At 37.9% G+C, this 22,369-nt stretch overlaps 1 protein-coding gene across 1 annotated transcript in view; it reads right to left on the bottom strand.

Annotated features, from left to right (window-relative positions):
- The window catches only part of TUB (TUB bipartite transcription factor), a 146,214-nt gene that overhangs the window by 26,889 nt on the left and 96,956 nt on the right, over positions 1-22,369 (bottom strand). Inside the window, 4 exon segments of the mRNA XM_040559697.1 lie at positions 3,195-3,329; positions 13,154-13,292; positions 13,294-13,317; positions 14,827-14,878. Coding sequence (XP_040415631.1) covers positions 3,195-3,329; positions 13,154-13,292; positions 13,294-13,317; positions 14,827-14,878 — 350 coding nt within the window.

Raw genomic sequence — 22,369 nt, 5'->3', positions numbered from 1 at the left:
CAAACAAAAAACCAAACCACCCCACACTACTATGTGCCTATAATACTTTCAGGAATCTTAATTCTGAAAGAATACTCTAGGTATTTAGTATCTAAAGATGCTCGGGTTTTGTATTTGTAGTACTATGCAGGGTGCCTGCTTTTCGTAGGTACCTGTTGCAACTGTTTTCACTTGTTTAAATTACTTTTCTGTTGGACTATCTAGTAACACTATACACCAGATTCACTAATATCCTTATTCACCCTTCCTAGCATCTTGAAAGTCACAAATGAAGCCAGAGTTCAATCCACTATTTCCACCATCTTACACATTAATTTGTTTCATTTTGTATTTTTTCCCAATACTGAATATTATGTCCAACAATAAACTTGGAGACCAAACCTTCCAGAAATACCGCTTTAATGAGCTAAGCTACTATAAAATACAACCAATTTACTGCATTTGCAGGCTTCTTCCCACAAAAATGATGTTCCTTTCTAAAAATAGGCACAGATTATATTGGATATGTCATTAACAGTGAGATACCAGTAATAATCACAGATTTAGAAAGAGTTGATAAACGCCATACTACCCATCACAGAATTACAAAATGCACTGACCCCTAACTCAGGAGGTACAATCAGCTATATGAGCAATTAGCCACATCCTTCTCTTGCCTTATGTCAGTGTAACTTCATTAAACCTAATATTTCCCTCGCGTTTATCTTTAGCACATTGTTCTGATCATAGCTTCATCATTCTTCAAGCCACTTAAAAAGGCATTACACATCTAAGACCAATCATTACACTACAGCTTCAAGAGCTATTCATGTATAATTCAATGATTTTTGGTCTGACTTAGCTTACTATTCATAGAATCTGGTCTAAAGACTCTTTTTTTCTTCAAGCACAAAGAGCTCTGCTATGCTCAGAAAAGTAATACTGTAGCTAAATACTAACGGAAACCTTTAAAATGCTGTCTTAGCATATAAAGCGCATTCATCCCTCTGCATCCAGCCTGTTCATTTACAGAACACACTAAAGTTACAGCATGAAACATCTAGATTGCTAAAATGTTAACACAAGTGGTCAATTTGCCCCTCCACCCCTCAAATAATCCACAAGCACAAACATAAATCTCTTCTCAAGCAGCTAGTGGTGATGTAAGAGATTTTAAAGATTCTGGCAGCTACATAACCCACAATCTCTCAAGATTACTTCACTCTACTCCACTACTTCACTCCCTAAGTCTACAGGACAGTGTCAATACAGGTGATAAAACACACTGTAAGAGATAAAAACCTTAAACTTCATGCTGGCCCCCAAGAAAAGTTCCGAGGCTACTCCTTTATTATAGGACTGAAACATTGACACAGCTGCCCTTGAAAGCAGTTTCCTATTGCTTCACCCGCAGGGCTTCCCAGCTCTTTTGTGTCAAAGCTGCTGTGTGGACTCACTCTTCCCATGATACACGTGCAGTGCACAGGCCACACTACCTAAGCAGTTTTCCTTCATGATTTTGATTTTCCGCTCTCAGGAAATGCTGGTATAATGGCAACATAAGTGCTACAGAGGACGTTGTTCAGGCTTTTTGCATCCAAACAATTTTCTCTTATGTTTATTGTGGGTATGGTCATGCAAAAGCCTGAGTGAAACCTGGAGACTGACTCTAGCTCCCAGTGGAAGTCAAAGTACAACAGCACCTAAAAAGTACACCGTGGCACCCTACACCATTCAGCTGAAAAGTCAAACCAGAGAACTCTCCTTGCTACTACCATTGTCACAGTTACTAAACTCCAAGGAAAGGGAAAGGGAAAGTCTCAAAGTTATACAGTAATGATTTAAATATTACACCACACAATGCTCAGTTACAGCCTAAGACAGGTTTTCTTTTAAGCTAGCAAGAGGATTTTTATTCTCCTGTATAATGTACTTCAGAATAAAACTTGGCTTCTGCATTACTGTGCTGGAATGGAATTGCTGTTCATGATCAGTTCAGAAGCATTAGCTTTCTGTTCACTTATTTTGCCAACAATTTTTACATTCAGTTAATTTTACATTTGACTTTCACGTATTATTTTAAGCCTAGGTATCAGTATACACCAACTTTTTTTTTTTTTCCTTCGAACAAATAAATAAATTCATTACCTCAGGGCCAGACACTAAAGCCTGTCTAACCAAGTCCCAGAGGGACTACAGACATAGAGAAGCTGTAGATTCAGATCTCAAGAATTAAGCTGCAATATGGTTTAATGAATTTTAATAAGATAGGCTCTGGTCCTGCAAAATTCCTATATATAAGGCCCTATACTCTGACCTCAAGAATTCCCTTTGTTAGTCATTATCATCATTAAACACACTTATCAATGACAGACACTACTTTCTTACTTAAGCAATAACAGAGAGATTGTTGAAATACTTAGGATGAGAATACAGCGTATTCTAATCAGGAGAATTGCAAATTATTGGAAAGGTATTTACTAATTCCATTACTCATCTGCCATCAAATAAACTGTATGTTCTGGCACAGAAATCTATCTTTTATGTGTGTGTGCGCTTATATATAAAATATCTTTTATATATATGTATAATATTATCTACCTTTTTGTCATTATCAATAGCTTTTTCTTTTGTCTACCCAATCTGACCCAAAGTCACCGCAGAAAATTTTTCATACAAACACCTTACATACATTTGCCAGGTAGGATAGAGTAACCCTGAAGGAACAACTTGAAGAAACCCTTTGAGGATGTTAACTTGGTTTTGTTGAATTTATTTTCAAAATGCTCACTTAACCCCTACGCTGTGCAGCGTAAACCTCGGTAAGAGCCTGGACAGAATGACTGCAATTTAAGGCCAATCCTCCAAACTACATCGTTTGCAGATTGAAAAAAATATATATTGGTTTAAGGTGATTCTCAGTTCTTTAACACTGCAGGAAAACATCAGCATCTGTTCCATCAGGACACTTTTACTCCTCTAGAATTTTAATAAATATGCTCCTTTGGAAAATACTTGGTTTACAAATTTCAGCCCTCCTACACACATGCTGAGACAGGTCCAAGTCACACACATTTTCCAATCTCATAAAAATTTACGTATATCACTTTCAGACAATTTTCAGAAAATTATTGATATTCAAAGAAATTAAAAACGAAAAAAAAAAGTATTTTGCAGTCAATTCAACATTTGACATTCAGCAGCATGCAGCTAACCTTTGTGTTTCCCTTTTTTCTCCTTTCTGGTGCTGCCAGTCTGACAGCTTGCAGCTGCTGCCTTGGCTTTTTTAGTTGATTTTGGAGCTTGGGCATCCACTACCACTTTTACATCTTCCTGTTCGGCCTCCTGCACTGCTTGAGAGATTCAAGGTACCCCACCAAAAAGAAAAACAGAGAGAGACAAGAGAGAGAGACAAAGAAAGAAAGAGAATGAATTGAGAACTCTTTGAAGGCAAAAGAAGTAAGCAGACATCGCAGAATTTAGTATTTCAGATAATTCATGCAGAGAAGGGATTCAAATAAACCAGAAATTGCAAAGTTACAGTAAAAAAAAAATGAAGTGTTAGACTAACTGGGAGGTGTTTCCTAACTCTTTTCCTCCTTCCAATAATATATCAGCTCCTAACTTTCAGTCCAAAAATAACATCAGAATATTAATGTGTTGCTGAGCTATTGCAGGAAGCACATTTCCTTACACTAAAGCTCTGCCAGACTGATCATCAACAGTGGCAGCATGAAGGCTGAATAGCTTTATTTAGACTTCGTAGTGCCTATGCTTAAAACCATATCCTAAAACCATAAACAAGGAATCATCAGTTTTATTTTCAAAACATATTTACACAACCATATATACCAGAGTATCATGAGTAGGACAGCCATGCATTTTATGGAAAAACTATAGCCTAAGCTAAAAACTCCTCCTACTTTGTTCCGTACGAATTAATTTTGAGAAGTCCCAGCATATTATGCATAGCACAAACTATGAATGTCAGCATAATTCACATAATCTTGGTTGTTTTCCAAGTAAAATGAGGCTTTATCACTTTCTAAAAGCATGACACACTTTGAGGTCAATATTTCAATCTGTGAAAGCAATGCCCAGAGCAGCTCTTTGTTCTGGCCAGACCAAGCCTTGAAGTCAAGTAACACTGAGGTTATAATGATATAAAAGCAATCACCCTTGTGAAATACAGAAAGAAATAATCAAACTTCATACCCCAAGCAAAACAACCTGTAGGTGAGTACTAAGAAATTTTAGCATCAGCTGCTGGCTGCTGTTAATTTCTAAGCCCCCAGCTTCATGTGGTCACTGTGGTGTATCTCAGAGGAATATCACCCTGGCACTTAATGCCAAGCCTCTCATCATCCTTTTCTTTTCCCCAAATTAAAGTGCTTTCTTTAAAAGAAAAAAAAAATGAAGTCCACTAAGGATCCTAACTGGAAAGAACTGGTTGCCAATAAAATTTCTTTAAAAATATCCCTGACAAAAATCATAAACCCTGGAAGGACCTAATGATGCCCCATGATGTGAGGACAGCTGGAAATCTCCCCTTGAGGAAGGAAGTTCTCTCCAAGCTTCCAGTCTATGAGGCATCTTTCCCATTCACCAAATCCTTCAGGCACATGAATGGCAACAGAAACAGCAAGGGGATTCTCAGAGGAATAAGATGACATGGATTTAGCCATGTTTATGTTAACTGCAGCATACAAACCCACAGCTGCCCTCCCCAGCTCAGCAGTCCAGTATGAATAGCACTACACAATGAGCATCTGAGGCATTCACTAAACACATACTCCCATTTCACTACACAGAGGAAGAGTTCAAGTTTTATAAAGTATATGCATGAAATCGGTAGAGGCATGAGTGATTAGCAGCCTAAAAAAATGACTTGTCGCTGCCCAACTCCTCAGCTCCATCTTTATTGAACACAAATCACAAGATTGCAGTGCTGAGCATTACAGAGCACTGAGATTGTAATGCTGAGCATTACAGAGCACTGAGAAAAGGAACAAGACAGAACCAAAGGAGTGAGTGCACAGCACGACAGGGAAAACAGCACATACAAGGCAGCATGGTCTTCTATTTCCACAGGCATGGCAGCCTTGGACTAAGCAGGGAAGCAAAGTATCCCTGCTGAACAGTCTTTAAATAGGTAGGATTGGTCAGCCCAGCAATCTGTCCTATATTTATAGCTTAGTCTCTCTTTAAAAATGAGGATATGTTCTTTTCATTGTTTTAAAGATGATAATCCTCCATATAACTGAAATTCAGTACTTTACAAATGACCAACATTAAATGACCAGTCAGGTCTCTAAATCCTTTTAAATACAGCCATATTCATTCATTCAGATGAAACTTAATCTACTTGGCCCAAAGGAATGATTAATCAGCAAGGGATGAAATGTTCTGACATTGTTCATTGAAAAATTAAAGACTTATCTTCACCATCTTGTCAGCTGTCTTTTGATCTAACAAGTAAAAGCCTAAAGCTTTGTGAATTAATTTTGTCCCATAACTTCCAGCAAGAGATGATATCTGATTGTAAGCACAGTAATGGGTGCTCCAAGGGCCAGAGAAGAAAATATTTCCATTACTTTAATCTATAAGGCAAGATTTCAGTCCAGTAGCCATTCTGAGCATATACTACCACTGCTCTATATGGTAAACAGAACTTTCACACATAAGTGATGGAGGCTGCAAAATAAAATTTAAACCATAAATGTGCTGATACTACAACTGCGTTCATGAAAGAATTAGCATGGAATTTCCTGTTTCTAAAGGATGCTTTTTTGACCTGTAACATTACATTTAAATCGCTATCTCTGGAATAAATCCAAATCTAATCCCTAAATACTGCCTCAACCACAAAAACCCACCATTTTATTCTTAGCTATTAATTACTCAAAAAACAGCAGACTTTGGCTAAGGCTTGTCCAATCACTAATGTTTTCTTTGGTCTCCCTGGATAATATTCACTGACAATATGATTATCTCCTTAATTGGATGTTAAGTTAAAAACAGTGATAGCAGTAGCACAGAACCAATAAATAAAGAATTTTATATGCAGCTACAGGGATGGACTTTCCATAAATGGCACTCAAAAATGTATTCATTTCAATAAAAAAGGGAACTTTAAAAATCCCAATTGATCTTTATCTTAAACACTAGGAGACTACATTTGAAAATCCACTCCATTGCCCCATATTTCCAACTCCAAATTATTAAAATCTTCACTCAAAAAATAAAGACATTTTTTCATTTTCTATTAGATTTGTTTGTACTAGAATTTGCATTTAGACAAGACAGAAATGAGAGCAGGATGCATTGTGTCGAGACACAATTCCAAACAGCAAATAATGCTGGACTGTCAGACCTGATGTTTCATTCTCTTTTGGTCCCATAAATTGCAAAAAATGATTCTGAGATAAATGGCAAGCTTTCAAATAATACAGTGACATGGTTTTAATTCTAGTGTTGTTCATCCATGTTTGTTCAATCAAGAGCTGATTACTAACCTCAATATGGTATTACTGAAAATACTTTTGGGGAGACAGAAAAGAGCAAAAGTTACTATATTTAGGTTAGGTTATATACGATTATTTCAGAATCTGAGCTAAGAGGAAAAGGTGAACAACTAACAAGTAGGCTACTAACATAGTACCAGATGAGTGCAGAATGATTGCACATCAAAGTGGAAAAGGGCAATGTCCTGGCTTTGGCTTGCATTGACAATGGTCTAACTGCTAAAAGCGTGGAAAAGAAGTCCCTCTCATTAAACAGTTCTGTGCTGGACAGCAAGCACATTACAGGGGCAGAGCTACAACTCACAGCCAAAGAAAATTATGCAATTTCTAAGAGAGTGAATAATCTGTAATGCAGACAACACAGAATTGAAAAAAATATATTGAAAGATAGTTATCCACACATATTCAAGTGAATGAAAATGAAAAGCATGCTTTTCCATCTGGCCTTTATGAATGTAAGTTCACGCAGGAAATTAGTTTCAAAGTACCAAGCAATGAAAATGCAGATTTTTTCTTTTTCATCTGCATGCCCATTTTTCTTGACATGAGTACTTTGTACACTCTTCCAATCTTAGAGGAAGAAACAAAAACTATCAATCATAACTTACCAATCCCTCTCACATAAAAATGCCATGTACTAAAAGAAAACTATATTTTTGATTGGTACCTTATATGTAGAATGAAGAAAGTGAAAAATCACACACACAAAGAAATGGATACATTAAAACACTGCATAGTCTGCCTGGAAAACACGTCAGGTAGAAAGAAGCCGAACTAGATGGATAAGTTATGTGGTGCACATCATTGGCTCAATTCAATAAAGCAAATATCCACTCTTTTTATTAATCTCCTCTCATGGTAAAAGCGAAATCCAGCATGAGTGTCATGCAAAGAAAGCTAAAACACAGTTCAGTCAAGAGCATACTTTAACAGATCAGTGCAAATTAATTGTCCTTTTCCTACTGTTGTCTGAGATGCTCTTCCATTTCACCATAGAAATGTCTTGCTACTTTTCTTTGTAACGTTAGCCTTAGTGAATATTAATGCTTATTTGAGCTGTCATTCTTTTTTTTTTTTTAATCAACTTAGATTATGATACTAACTTAGCATTTTTACACTTATCTAGAAGTCAATGGATCCTATAAGAAGTATCCAGAAGATGGGCAATACCACCATATTTTAGAGTAAAATGAAATATTTTTTTTTATCAGTTTTGTATAGGCCTACAAACAAAAACAAAAAACATTGATGATAAAATCAGTTAAATACAAGGGCCTGAATTAGGGCAAGGATGCTAGTGTGTTAGATACTACTTGATTACTTAACAAATATTTGCTTTCTGATTCAAAATGCTTATAATCAAAGGCATTGCCCCTGCAACTAGCACCTTACTGTCAGATTCCAGACTCAAAAAATTTTATCACTCGTAATGTCACTGTGACTCCTTGAAGTTTCTGTAGCTAACACTGATGCACTGACCAGGCTGATTTTACAAAGGTGAAAATACTCATGAGTGAAGCTGCATGTGAACGGGCTGAGAGAAGAACAAGTGCACAGGAGAACTTGCTGGTGCTTGAGGACATTATCAAGAGCTCATTGCCATAAGGAGACTTTCTTTGAAGGAACAAAGGAATGAATAAAACAAAAGCTTCCTTTTAACTCCCAGGCATCTGCTGTCTGACCACTGAGCAGAGAAGAAAAAGCAGCATGTGAAATGGAGAGCTAATAGCAATGAATCAGACTCTTTGGGAAAGTAGACAACTAATAAGGAAAGATAAAATTATCCATGAAAAGCCTCTACCAGGAAGATTAAGGACAGAAAGAAATAACATAATTATTTTGAGTGCCAGGGCCCTGAGGCACTAATAGGCTTTAATTGCCCTGACGAGCCTCCCTTGTGGCCTCCACCCACTCCCTGCCCACAGAGGGATCGGTCTCAGCTCAGTCAGGGCTATGGCATTGGTCTCCAGCTGTGGTTCCTGGGATGACCCTGGTGGCACAGTGTAGGTAGCTCATCCACTTGATAGACCCCTCGTGTGTACACTGCAGCCTTGACTCCTGGCCCCATCCCCTTCCACCCTGTCTGGCACTCTGGGGGGACCCCAGTTCATCCCTTGCTGCATCTGGGATTGCAGAGGATGCTGTTAGCAGCAGCCAGCTCTGCCAGCTACATTCGGACCTGGTGGGATGGTGCCCTATCCCTAAGGGTACTGCCTGTGCTGGGGTCACCCTTGTGACCAGGCTCCCTGTCCCTTTGGGAGCTGCAGACTCCTGCTACTTCCCTGACACTGAATTGTAACAAGTAAATATATTTTAAGTAGAAGTTTAAAGCAAAGAGAAGGGTGTTTTTCAAGCAACTTCTCTCAGTTGCCTCTAAACTTCCTTAAATTTTCCAGTGCAAAGAACCACAAAAAGACTTCTAAACCACTTGCTACCTGCTGTTCTCTGCTGCTACAGGGTTAGTTTATTTTGGAAATGTACTAGCACGGTAATGACTGTTGATAAATTAAGAAGATGCTTTAAAGGATGAACGGTAAAGAGACTGCGGCCAAAAGGGAGATTTCAGAATATATGCTTATTGGGAGTTAAGTGTTTTGCCCACACGATACTTGGAGTGCTGCCCGACCTCTCAATATTAATAGTCTTGTGCACAGAACATTCCCGGCTGTCTTCAAAAAATAAACTAACACCTCATTTCAAGGTCAGTGAAACACAGGGATGCAACACACAGATTTGATGAACACTCAAATACATGTGTTTTTAAAAGAATGGTTAATTGATGCCATCTTGTAAGTTGGCAGCTTGGCACTCATCAGAAAACCCTCTCTCACCATTCATGGTAAAAGAGCAGAATGACACATCAAACTTAACAATCCAGAGCTATGACTTTTACCTAAAGTCTGCTCTTCAAGAAACCAGACAACCATTATATCTAGATGTGCTGCCAAATGTCAAAAAAGAAAAATAAGGAAGTAATTTTGCTTTTTAACACATGGTTAATCGAAATCTCTAAATTGGAAGTTGCCATGAAAATTATTCAAAGAGTTTCTAATTGAAAATATTTTTAATTCCAAGTTAAAAAGAAAAAAGAAAAAGCCACAGCTGCAACAAAATATGTTAATATTAATGAAAGCATATCTGGCACTCATTCAAATCTCTGCCTTCCTCAGAGCTGCGAAAAGAAAAATCTCTCCCCAGTGGAAATTCACCATTTTCATAGAAATAAAATTACTCTTCCCTGTAAAAATGGTCTTTCATCATTTGCATTAAATGTAATTAAATAGTGTAATTAAACTGTTTCAGTAAGCAGCATATCTCTGCATGTTACTTGGTTTTAGGAAGGCTTGATATGTATTTGCAATCCAGACTGAAAAATAGAAATCCAGAAAAATCCAGACTGTACTTATAGCAGAATTTTGCAATGCCATATCACACTAAAATGTTTGGTCAAGTTTAAAAAAAAAAAAAAAAAATCAAAATAAGGGGTGTAAAGATATATGAAAACAAACTAGCAGAGGTGACTGTAAGGCATTACAAAATAGCAAGCAACATTTAATAAAAACTTTAAACAAGCAAGTAGCAATATGCCTTCTGAAGGACACTGAACTGAAAATAAACTAGGACACAAGAAAGAGAAGATGAAACAATTTGCTATTTATCTTACACTGGATTAAATTTACTCCACTGAATAAATGACTTTGTCTTCTTTTATATACAATGTAAAGTTAATTGCAATACAAAACATTGATATTAGTTCTTATTTAGCTATTTGTAATGATGAAATAGTGTCAAAGTTGTATTTGGTACTGTAATAGTAACAAAGAGTGGCTTTATTTGAGAGTGCAAGAATACCAAGGAGTTCCAAAGAGTGGCTTTGTTTGTAATAGTAGCAACTGGAGCCAAATATCACAGAAATTAATGAAAGGATATTTATTGCTTGAAATAGCAAGCAGATAATTTAGAGTCTAACCTACAAGTATGGTCCCAAAACTATATTAATAACTTAATTTCAGTGCAAATAAAAAAGGCCACTGTATTAATTTTACATGAAAACTTTCTGCTACCTTTACATACTCAGTTTTGTCATGGACTTATCTAGAAATGCTGTCATGAAAGTATTTCTTCTGTAAGTTTGCCTGTGTTCCAAGGTGAACAGATTATATAACAAGAGGTTCTTTTCCCATTAAGTATATCCCTATAACCCCTTCCAAATAATTAAAGCAATTTCCTGCATGCTTGGTCCTATTGATCTACAAATGCTGCCACATTTCCCAGTACTTACCTGGCAAGCTGGCATTACCTCTGGCTAATAGTCCAGCTCAAACCAACCACTTATGTACTGGAGTGTCAAGGATTCATTTTAACTTTGGTTGACCTGTTCAATCTAATTAATGTCACTTTCTGCAGACAACACAAATACTGTTACTGTTATTGGTTTATTAGCCAATATAACAATAACCCAAAGGTTTTAAAAAGAAATATTACAACACGCAAGTCATTTGCAAGCTGCAGGATCTGAAAATTCTTGCTTGTAGGTGAAACATAAGCAGGAACTGAAAAGCAAGAACTGAGAAGAAATTATTTCTGGGGATTTTCTGTGAACAGTGAATTCTGCAGATCTGATCCACTTCTTCAGTGGAAGGGCAACTGTCTCCTTGAGAACCACGTGGCACCCAGAGGAATCACTAATAATACTGAGCAGGGAACATAGACCATCTCATCCTACCGCCTTGTCACCTCTCTGTTCTGCAAGTATCTAGGAAAAAGTATGATGATGCTGGCAATGCTCTTCCTCACTCTGTGGTGACAGGCTTTCAGCAGAGCCATTTCCTTATTTATTAAACTAAATAAAATGAAACTTGAAAGAGCCCTGTAACTGCTCTGTTTATTACTGAATGAAACTGGTTCCAGCATCTTCAATCCTGAGCAACACATGTATAGAAAAGCCACATCTGTATTATCCCACGTGAGCTGCCCCAGCTGAGCTCAGTCACTGCCTGTAACTAATATCCCTCCATCCTATTGCATCTTAAATTTATGTGTACTTCAAGCTAGGTGAAGCAAAATACACGTGCAACCAGAGGACTAGCAGCAATCATCATGCAACTCCCTGCAGAGAATCAGAATCCGCTAAGAGTTCTTTCATACAGAAAAACTTATGATCAGCTTAACTAGCAAAGTATGATGTTCCACTATATCTACTTACAAATGGCTCCCCAGGCCAATGTTCTATTCCAGAACAAAAGTGACCTTGACTTTTTACTCATCTCTCTGGTAATTATTCTGGACTGAAATCAGTTTTTACTCCAGTATAGAGTTGCCCATCAGGGAACCACTGCAGCACAGATAACTGCATCAGAACAAGCTATGGGAGTGTATGAAAGAGAATTTCCTAGCGCAGAAAACCAAACATCTCAGAATTGCTGAGACGTTGTCTCTGACCTACTTTGAGTAAAGTACCATAGAGATATCACCATACAGGCATCCAATTATTTGTTGAAATCAACAAGTGCTTTTGTGCTATGCAGAATCAATACAAGGAAAAAAGAGTAGAGGAGGAGGAGGATAGGTAGAAAGAAGTGTTCTTTTTGTAGCATTTGCTGTACAGGAATTGATTTAACAAACATGCTCATCCAAGCAATGTAGTTCATTCACAAGGCCGTTAAATCCCATCAAAGAGTCATTCTTAACTTAAAATCTGCATGCCCATAACAGAAACAAATGAACGGAAAAGAGCAGAATAGTTCTTTAGAAACAGCCCAGATGTCTCATGCATCCGACACTCCCACATACAAATGTTTTCATTGAAGGGGAAAAAAAAAGTGCCAACCCTGAAGCTGAATACTGTAGTTAAAAATGGTCATTAAAACCTAACTACATACCATGCAAACACTGTATCCTAAGACACTAAGCACATGCCCAGAGAAGACCACACCAAAAAAGGATACTTCTGGAGTTCTTTTAATATTTTCAAGAGCAATGTTCCTAACAAAGGGTTTTACAAGGTGATAAAACACTTTATTAAGTAACTAAATTCTCCTAAATTGGCTTTTGCTAACTGCACAGTTTATTGCAAGGACAGCTATCCCCAAAAGATTAACAAACTAGGCTGAATATGAGAAATGTTACCGTACCTTTTTGCTTCTCTGAAAGCTTGAGAAATATTGAAAGGGTTTGAGATAAAAATGTAGAACAAACTGATTTAAGGAGAAGAGATTAGTAAGTATTCCCATAAATGGTGTGCTATAATGTAACAGGAAGGGTCATGTTTTACCTTAAGAGAACAGTTAATCTCACTTAAGTCAGAAAGTCCACTATGGTGCAAACTGTTGCAACATCTAGTTCAATTAATGTAGATAAGAAATATGTTACCATTTATAGCATGATAATGTCTTTTTCTGAGCTGTGAAAATTAAAACTTCACTCTACTGAAAGAACAGTACCTCTGTACCATACAATACTATTTCTTAGATTTCAGTCTTTTTTTTCAGTACCTTTGATAAGCTATTATGAGTGAAAAGCAAGGAGAGGAAATTTGTTTTGTTGATTTACTTAAACTACCCCTTTGTCCTTACAGCATAAACTTAACTTTGAGAGCATTATACTATGACTTGCAGTAAATATGCATGCAGTAGGTCATATTCATATACCATGATATATGGTGCTGCTGTTGCTGTTAAGATATGATTCAACCAATGGCGCTTGTTCTTCTGAATGTTTCGTTCTGCGTGTTCTTGTGCGACTGTCCACGTTGGACTGAACCATTAATGGCTCCTGGCGCTTTTTTTTTCTGCTTCTGTTCTAGCAGTGCTCGCTGAGGGAAATACAACGAAAAGCATCTGTTACTGGACTCCAAACAACAGCAATCTATGATTAAAAACAATGGATATCTTTACACCTTCCAAGTTTTAAAGTGGTGGGAATTGGCAAGTGGGATATTGGGTTATATTGGGTTATAGGAAATCTTTCCAAAAAAAAAACAAAAAACACCACCAACCCACTGCTAAAACACCTTCTGCTGCAAACAGCAAATAATTAAAATAGATCTTTCTGAGCAATCTACCAGCTGTCAGAGCTTGCTTGGAAATAACCCTTGGGAAAACAACAGTGTGAGAGTACTGGCTGTGAAGCAATGCGAGGGTAAGCAAGGGCATGAGGCATGCAGATGCCAATTTAAGTTTCTGTAAATCAAGAGCAGAATCTGCAAACTAGAATCAAATGATAATGTGGACATGAGCCGAGTCAAACAACTATACAAGACGAACTTTAATTAAACACTTGAATTTCCCAGTTACACCTGTGGAAAACCAAAGCAATACTGATGGGAAGCAAGGAATTATCCTAGCAGCCTACAAGTCTCTTCTCCCAGATGCTTTGTTCAGCATCCAATGGCACCACAGGCACCTCTCTGTTTGAGACCTCTTCCACAACCCCTGAGACCAGAGCTATTAATTTTATGTATCCATTTTCTTGCCATCTCCCTGCCCCTATACAGTGATTTTTTTGCTTTTAGAAGGGAGATGCAATAAAACTGAAGAACAAGAATGGAGAATGGAGTCTTTCAGCTCCATAAGTTGTCTGGAACACTCTAACATGACTCCAGAAAGGTCAGAATCTGGTGCAGGATTATGGCATAAGTACAAAGAATTTGAATTTGAAAATGAGATTCTGGTAGACATGCAAGCTAATAAAACGATGGGAGAAAAAATGGATGTAACAACATAAAATTAAACTCACAAGATTTGACTATAAACATGACACAGGTTCATGGAAAAGGCACCACAAAATAATCAAAGGTGAAATGGAAACCTCAAACCCCATTAAAATTTAATGGCAAAATTCCCAGAGATTTCAGGGAAGAGATTCTGAATCACTTTATGTATGCATCATGTAGGAAAACAGTAGCAAAATAGACAATGTGGCACATAATGCCACTAGTTTACTAATTACACAAGGGTTAAATCCATGGAACAAAAAGGAAAAGATGTAAAAACTCTATGGTAAACTTCTGCTAGCTGACATGTATGCCAGAACCTCTTGTCCTTTCTGGTCCATCACATGGATAACACATTTTAAGTCAGCTTAAAACAAGTCCAAGACAGTGGAAACGATAATCGCTCAAACTGCGGTCATAAGAAAAATCTCAGTAGAAGTTAGACTTCTACATAAGCTGTAACCTCCACAGACTTCTCATTTGCATTCCCTAATCTGAGGATATAATTTTCTTGCAAGATGTATCTATTGATTACCAGGTATGTGTGTTGCAGATTTCAGTACTCCAAGTTTTAGACTTAAAGCAAGAAGGTCCTGTCCAAAATCTTACCTGCCTGTCAAGCTTCTGCTGACGCAGGCTGCTTCCCTCATCATCCAGAACACTGCAAAGAAAACAAGTACATAATTAGAACAAATTTATCACTCAAAATAAACACCAAACAGCAATCACTGAAGCCAACTCTCTCAAGAGTTACTTATGTAAAACTTTCACTGGGCTCCACAGAAGTTTGCCTGTCCCAACTTGCAAAAGTTGGCTCAAGAGAACTTAAATGCAGTCCATGAAAAAACAAGAAAAACTCTGGTTCACATGAGCCTCAATAAAAAGTTTATATTCAGCCAGATCACAAAGAAATGCAAAATCCACAGTCTACAGCTTGTTTTCTTCTCCACTGTCTTCTAATGAAAATGTCAATGTATACCGCAACGGGATTTGATTAAAAATTTGCATACAAAGCATATAAAAACTGAAGAGTGTTAGAGATATGCTTAGCAACTCAGCAGTATTTAAAATTGCCTTAGGAAAATTAACCGTCTAACTTTTGCACACTGAAAATCGGAATTTATTCCCGAATACCTGAAAAGTTGCACTTACTGCCATGCACTCAACTTTTAGAGACTGTCGATACAAACAGTATTGTGCCACTGCCTTATTTCTTCCTGCTAATTGTTACTAGTTGGCAGATTAGCTCCTGTGCATTCAATTGTTTTCATTATTTAGACGTTAAAAACTAATGGCATTGCAATCAGAAAATTATTTTTGTGAGATATTTTATCAAACTACTGACTACGCTTTATTTTTCTGGAAAACAAAGGTTTCTATTGTAAGAACATTATGGTTAAACTTTGAACATAGATAATTAAACCTTTTAAACAGTAATATATTACCTACAAGGAATATAGTGCTATAGAACAACAAAATAGCCTTACAACTAGAATTAATTTCCTCTTACAGCACTTAAAAATAAAATAATAATAATAATAAAGCCTCTTTCCTATAATCAGTCTTAACCATTAAAAAGAAAAAAAAGCAACCCAGGACAAACAAACCTGGATTCTGACATACATACAACCAAATTGTATTGCAATGGAAATATCAAAAAATGTGACTTCCCATATAATATATACTCTCTGGGAGACAATCACCATTATAAGAGTTAGCAGAGCTAATATTGGCATTCAAATGGTCACCTTTCCAATACCAGCTTTATCAAGACCTATAATTAGGCATTATTGGTAGTATCAGCCTGTAAAGATTATACAATGGTTGTATCTTGCAAAGGCTGATGTTCTAAAAAATGAAACTACACTGTACAAGCACCTGGTGAAGGAAATTATGCAGTCTCTTGTAGAAGTAATGCACTAGAGTAAAAAAAAAAATAAAAAACAAACAAACAAACAAAACAAACAAAAACCCACAACACTCTCACAAAAGTGTCCTGCTTTATACCAAGCATTCTTCATTAAGAAAGTAAAACTACCTAAAGAGATACCTTTGGACTAACAGTTGAGTAAGAGATGCCAAGTATAAACTTTCAGGCCTAACGGCCTGAACAAATCCTCATTTAAGATAATGCTTGAAAAAAGCCCCAAACATGTAATGATGATAGTACAGATCCTAAGAACTGCAGAGGCAGCAACGCATAGACAGCTGTAATAGTCAGAGAGGTCAAGGGCCAATACTGCTCCACTCCACCAGTCATTTGCAGAGCTAAGGAGAAAACTCTGATCTCTTCTCTCATCTTCTGCTTTATAAATCAGGCTGTGCTGACTCCCTCAGATACATTAAATGAGATATATATATAAACTTCTCAGATATTCCCATAAAGCACCAGTTCAGTAATTATCTTTATGTGAATATAATGGTTTCAGTACTACGCTAGATTGGCTATAATTTTAAAATCTCTATCACAGACAAGGTGTCTAAGCACTCAGGATGTCTCTAGCTTCCTCTGCTTTCCCATTGTAGCACATCCTGGCATAACACACTGCATGGAACAATGGAGCAGGGAAAGGTCCTCAGTCCTGTTCTGAACCTCCCGTGACCCCCGGGAAGCCACAACAAGCTAATCTCAGGTTCAGGTGAACAAGCACAGCTCCACAGGTCTCTTTACGTCTGAACCTTACTACAGTAAACGTGGCCGTGTGAGTAACACCACAGCAAACACCAGGTAGAGGAAGGGTGTGATTTGCATTGATTCAGCATTCCACGAATGCAAAGCAACTATCAGACATGCTGAAGGACTGCCAAAGAAATGAACTTCCATCCAAAAACTGTGGATGCCACAACACGAAAACACCTCTCCATATAACCCTTTTACTTCAAGGCACAGTTTTTAAAGCCTCTGAATACATGCAATTGAAGCTGACACCAAGAGCAGCAATGCCTTGAGAACCAGCTGAGAAATTCTTCTGCAACTTCAGTCTTTCCTTGCGTGACTCGATATTTTATAAAGTTCTGGGTTGTTTTCCACAATCTTTTTGTAAGTATACATTTAACTACAAGCCTTACCCTCACATTATTTAAGCTGCAATGGTCAACGACTAGAATTGAATTCCAGCTTTCTTCACAGATACCAACGTTCGTCGGAATAGAGTTATTTCGTCAATTCTCTCTCCCTTCAGATCTCTGGAATTGTACTAGAATGCCTTACTGCCACCAGAGAGCTGCATCATTCTCCTGCATCCTTCACAGCACAGACAGGGCCTTATAAGTAATCAAAATACCACCAACTTTATTTTAACAGTTACTTAACGCCAGCATCACTGAAAACCTGCAGTTTTGCCCTTTCTTGATGCCTAAATAATACTTATGCAGGCCCAAAGAAGAAAAGGATCCAGTGCAGCTTAGAGATTCTTCAGTTATAATAGCAGAACACTCTAGTTTGAGACTGTGCTCTTTGTTACTATTTTCCATGGGACTAATGAACCTCGGAATTGCTGATTAACAGCCAGTATTTCACATTCCCTGATTTTCATTGAAAGAACTCTCCTGAGACTGGGCAACTTCCAAGATTTACCATAAAGGGATATTAGGCTTAAAACAAACAAACAAACAAAATGCTTTATTTATTTCTAGATCAATTCCATCAGGCCCTCTTGCTGCTTTAAAAACAACTGCAGCGGACTCTGAGGTTCAAGAGTGTTGCCACCACTGAAGTGATCCTTCCTCACTCAGTGAAGCCTTGCAGATGATCCTGCCCCTGCATCTGGCAGTTCACGTACCCTGGCAGATGCTCCAGGAGCTGAAATACAGCAAATTTACCCTTTCCTTTCTTTGGAAAACACCAAAGTCTAGGAGCAGCAGCAGCAGTCTTTGCCCCTTCTGGTCTTTGAAAAGAACAGAAACCCATTGTTCTTCCTCCTGGAAGAAGGGGAGCAGGGCAACAGCATTTTCTGCACCCCAGGCTGTGTGCATGGAGAGGACCCAGACCATCCTGCACAGATTCAGAAGCAGCAGTGGTTTTATTGCTCCATGGTCAAAATAAACAGGATGGCCACAGACCAAAGGCCCAGTGCAGTGCGAAAACTACAGCTGCAACCCAGCAGGATCACTACAGGAAATAATTTCATAGAGATTGAATCAGTTAGAACAATTCTGCCTACATGTTTGATGGGATGCTAGAAAATCCCAGCAGTAGCATGAAACTCAGTCAGTCTTAACAGAGAAATAAACTTTATAATTCATGAAAATTACGTTGCTGAAGAGAACTCACGCATATTAACAATCCGCTGAGCATACTGAAGCATCCTGAAGATCCAGAAAACTCATTTTTACTTCTATTTGAGCAAGTAACAAGTATCCACCTAGCATCTTTGCCATTACTTTGACCCCATTTAAAAAGGAAAAGCAATTTAACACTGTGGATTATATTGTTTAAAGTATTTCAGGTCTGCAGTAATACAGTCTAGTCCAAATTCAGTTAAAAACCCAGAGCGTGTATATATTTCCTTGTAGATAGTGATTCAAACAAGATTCATCCATCTATACTCAAATTGAGCAACTTACCCTTTATGTTGGGCTTAAGAAGAAGTTAAGCCTACAGCTATATATTGTAGAGATTCATATTGGCAGCCAGGTCCAAGACCCACAGGAATTAATTACACATTAAAATACAGATAGTATTATTTTCAATTTTTAACACGGCATTTGAATCAACTGTCCCCCATCCTATTTTCTAAAGGGAACCACATTACATGAAAATTTGCCTTTTTGTCAAAGTATTACTTTTTATACCACTTTTTAAGACAAACAGACTTTCTAAACTGCTGCATGTCATAAAGAAGAAAAAATATAAGAACACATTTTAGTATACCTAAACCTCTTCATAAATGATATTCCTTTAAAAAAAATAGAAAGAAACTTGAAAACAATCAGGTTTTAAGGATGAAGGCTAAAAATGATTATGTGAAGATCCTCAATTTACTTGCTACATTTTCATGTAATTTCACATGAGCTGATCTTGATTTAAATAAAATTGGAAAAGCCTTAGTTCAAATATAAAATTTCACAGTGAGTACTTCAACTTTTCTCTTTGAACGTGCAAACTGCTCACATTTCAGTAAGCCAATGCAAGGAAAAAGAACTAATAAGAAATGTTTTTGATTAAAACTTGCAAGATGCATGTAGTCACTAATTTATTCATATATTATTTTTTAAGAATAAGTCTGACATCATAAAGCAGCTCTATTGTTTCTGCCTCACAAAGGAGGCAATGTTTTTGTTCCTTCCTGACACTGTTTCATGGAGGAACATTTTCCACGACAATGACTTTTTACCAGGACAAAGGTCCGAAACCATATCACGACTCTGCAGTCCAGCACTAATTGCAATGAGAAAAGTTCCTGTACTAACAAACACACATACTACCACTAAACTTTCCTATACTGTTCAAAAGTGTCACTCTTGCATTTTCTTTTTCTGCTGTTTCATGGTAATATATTACTAACAATAGCACCCCAAAACTCCATGTGAAATCAAAGACCTTTGTACAAGCAAGACGCACATGCATGATCAGGGAAAATTCCTAAAACAAACAGCTTACATTTTAAAAAGATGAGGGTTTGGGTAAGAAATTATTACTCCCATTTACAACACTAAACCAGAAGCAATAGAAAATTAGTTATTTTCAGCTCAAATGTCTTCTGCCATACTGTCAGCTGGAATTCAAAAACTATGGGCGATGAAAACAAATAGAAAAAAAAAAATACCATACCACACTAATCTTCAAGATCACCCATACCTTTTCCATGCACTCTTACTGTGAAGAAACCCGATATGTTGCTGCGTCAAGAGAAGTAGGTTATGGGATCTTTGAGAATAAAGCTGACTCAAAAGGATATGAATGGGTGTAATGTGCCATTTGAGCACTGAAGTCTCCAAAGACATGAAATGAAAGTATGCAAAGAGACAGCACTTGGCTCATAGGATACCATCTGTCATGTTCAGCCAATTACACTTCTCTGTAATCTCCATACCTCGATAAAATCTCTGTAGTTCCATAAAACCTGACTGCTCTGAATAACGTTACTGTTAAGCCTTTAGGAGCCGGTTTTCCAGCAGCACTGAAGGCTGGGGAGCCTGCAGGCTGAAGTCATGCTCCGGACGGAGTGGCACACACTTAGGTTCTTCAAACCACTGACATTCAGTGAATTCCCTACCAGAATTTTCTCTATAAAATCACAACACTTCAAGTTCCCGCATTAACTAAGATCTGCTCTCCCATGTATGACATATACTGAGTTCACCTAAGCCACTTATTATATATTAGATACACAGAATAGAATTAGATACATACTATAGAGTATTATTATATCAGACACGCACCCTAATCAAAGACTTTTAAATGAAACATATCCTCCTGAAAGCCTGTGAGGGATCCCCTCTAGCTAGGAATCACCAAGATGTGCTGACCCCAAAGCAGTTGCTCAGTCATCTGATCTAGAGCAAAACCCACAGCTACTATCTCTATGGCAAAACAAGTAACTTCTTTCCTGGGCCATCTAAGCAAGCAAAAGTCTAACCACCTTCTTCACTGAGGAGTAAGGCAAGAGCATTCAAGCTTAGGTTGCCCTTCTACACCCAGGAAGGAAGAGCCCCCTGCAACAATACAAACAGGACCGTCTGTCTGAATGGGACCTGGGGTCTTGGTGGACAGCAAGCTGGACATGGGCCAGCAGGGTGCCCTGGCAGCAAAGGCAGACTGCAGCATCCCAAGCTCTGTTGAGAGCAGTGTGGTCATTAGATCCAAGAAAGTGATAGACATCATTCCCTTTTTCTGTGCTTGCGAGACCCCATACAGTTTTCCTTCCTCCCTGGTACAAGAAAGATGTTGATCAACTGCAGCAAGCTCAGTGGAGAGCAACCAAGGAGGTCAGTGGTTAGAGCACTTATACTGTGAGGAGAAGTAAAGGGAGCTGCCCTTGTTCACAGCCCTGGAAGAGCCAGCTTCGGGGAGAGACCTAATCATAACCTTCCTTGGCAGTTTTCAAGACCTAACTGAGTAAAGTACTGAGCAACCTGGTCTGACCTCACAGCAGACCCTGCTTTGAGCAAAACATTAGACAGGAGACCTACAGAGGTCCCTTACAGTGTAAAAGATTCTGTGAAGTGCTTTTTCAGATGTCACATCTCAGCAACACAGCAAATTACACAAACGGATTAACTGAAAGGAAACATAACAAGAACATACACTCATGGCTATTTTAAGTCCACATAGGCAATTGCTAAACTAAATTTCAGCCAAATCCTCAGCATAACCACATAACTTACATTTTTGTTGTGTTTTAATTTGCACAGTTCATCAAAACAGACCTGTTATGACTTCGGAGGCACATGAAATCAACAGAAATTGTAGAAATTGTCTTCTAAACATTTCATTCAGAAAATAACAAAATAAAAAGAACATCACAGTCAGGTAAATGTATATTGGAAGAAAGGTGTACTACAGGATATATATAACTGAGCACCAGGCAAGGGCAAAGCAGTCCCACAGAATCTGAGTGCTGCTGGGAACAACAGGAGCTCTACAGATGCTGTAGATGTACTTTGTATTAATGAGATCTGACTTTGAGCTCAATCAGAAAACTGCAACTCACCTTCCAAGAACAAAAGTGTAGTCACTGGGAAAAAGAAGCTACAGTTTAGGGTCTGAAATGTCTAGGCTGACAGCTTTCGGTGAGGATGCTAAGAAACCAGGAAAAGATCTAACGAGGGGAAAAGCAAAACTATTCCCTAAAGCACATTACATGTTTTAAATAACCTGAACTACAGGGTTGCCACTATTGGCCTGGAAAGATCAGTTGAACTAATATTTGTACAGGTTCATTCTGTGCAATTACAAAGCGGTGAGTAAGACAGCACACAGCAGTAAATTGCAGGTAATGAAAACAACACCTAAGGGAAGAGTAGATGGCTGGGCTATTTCTTCCCCTCCCTGAACATGCACAAACCCTGAATGCAATGCTAGAAAGAAAATCTATGCCCCATAAGAGAGAAGCGAATTTAATAAACATGAACGATGGAGCACAAACACAGGATAGCCTTTGGGCATTATGGGAGCTACACTAAAATTATATTTAAAGTAGATCAATCA

Source organism: Cygnus olor, chromosome 5 (genome assembly GCF_009769625.2).
Source record: "Cygnus olor isolate bCygOlo1 chromosome 5, bCygOlo1.pri.v2, whole genome shotgun sequence".
NCBI classification, from domain to species: domain Eukaryota; kingdom Metazoa; phylum Chordata; class Aves; order Anseriformes; family Anatidae; genus Cygnus; species Cygnus olor.
Note: the sequence above shows the minus strand (reverse complement) of the source record. Positions and strands in the feature narration are given on the sequence as shown.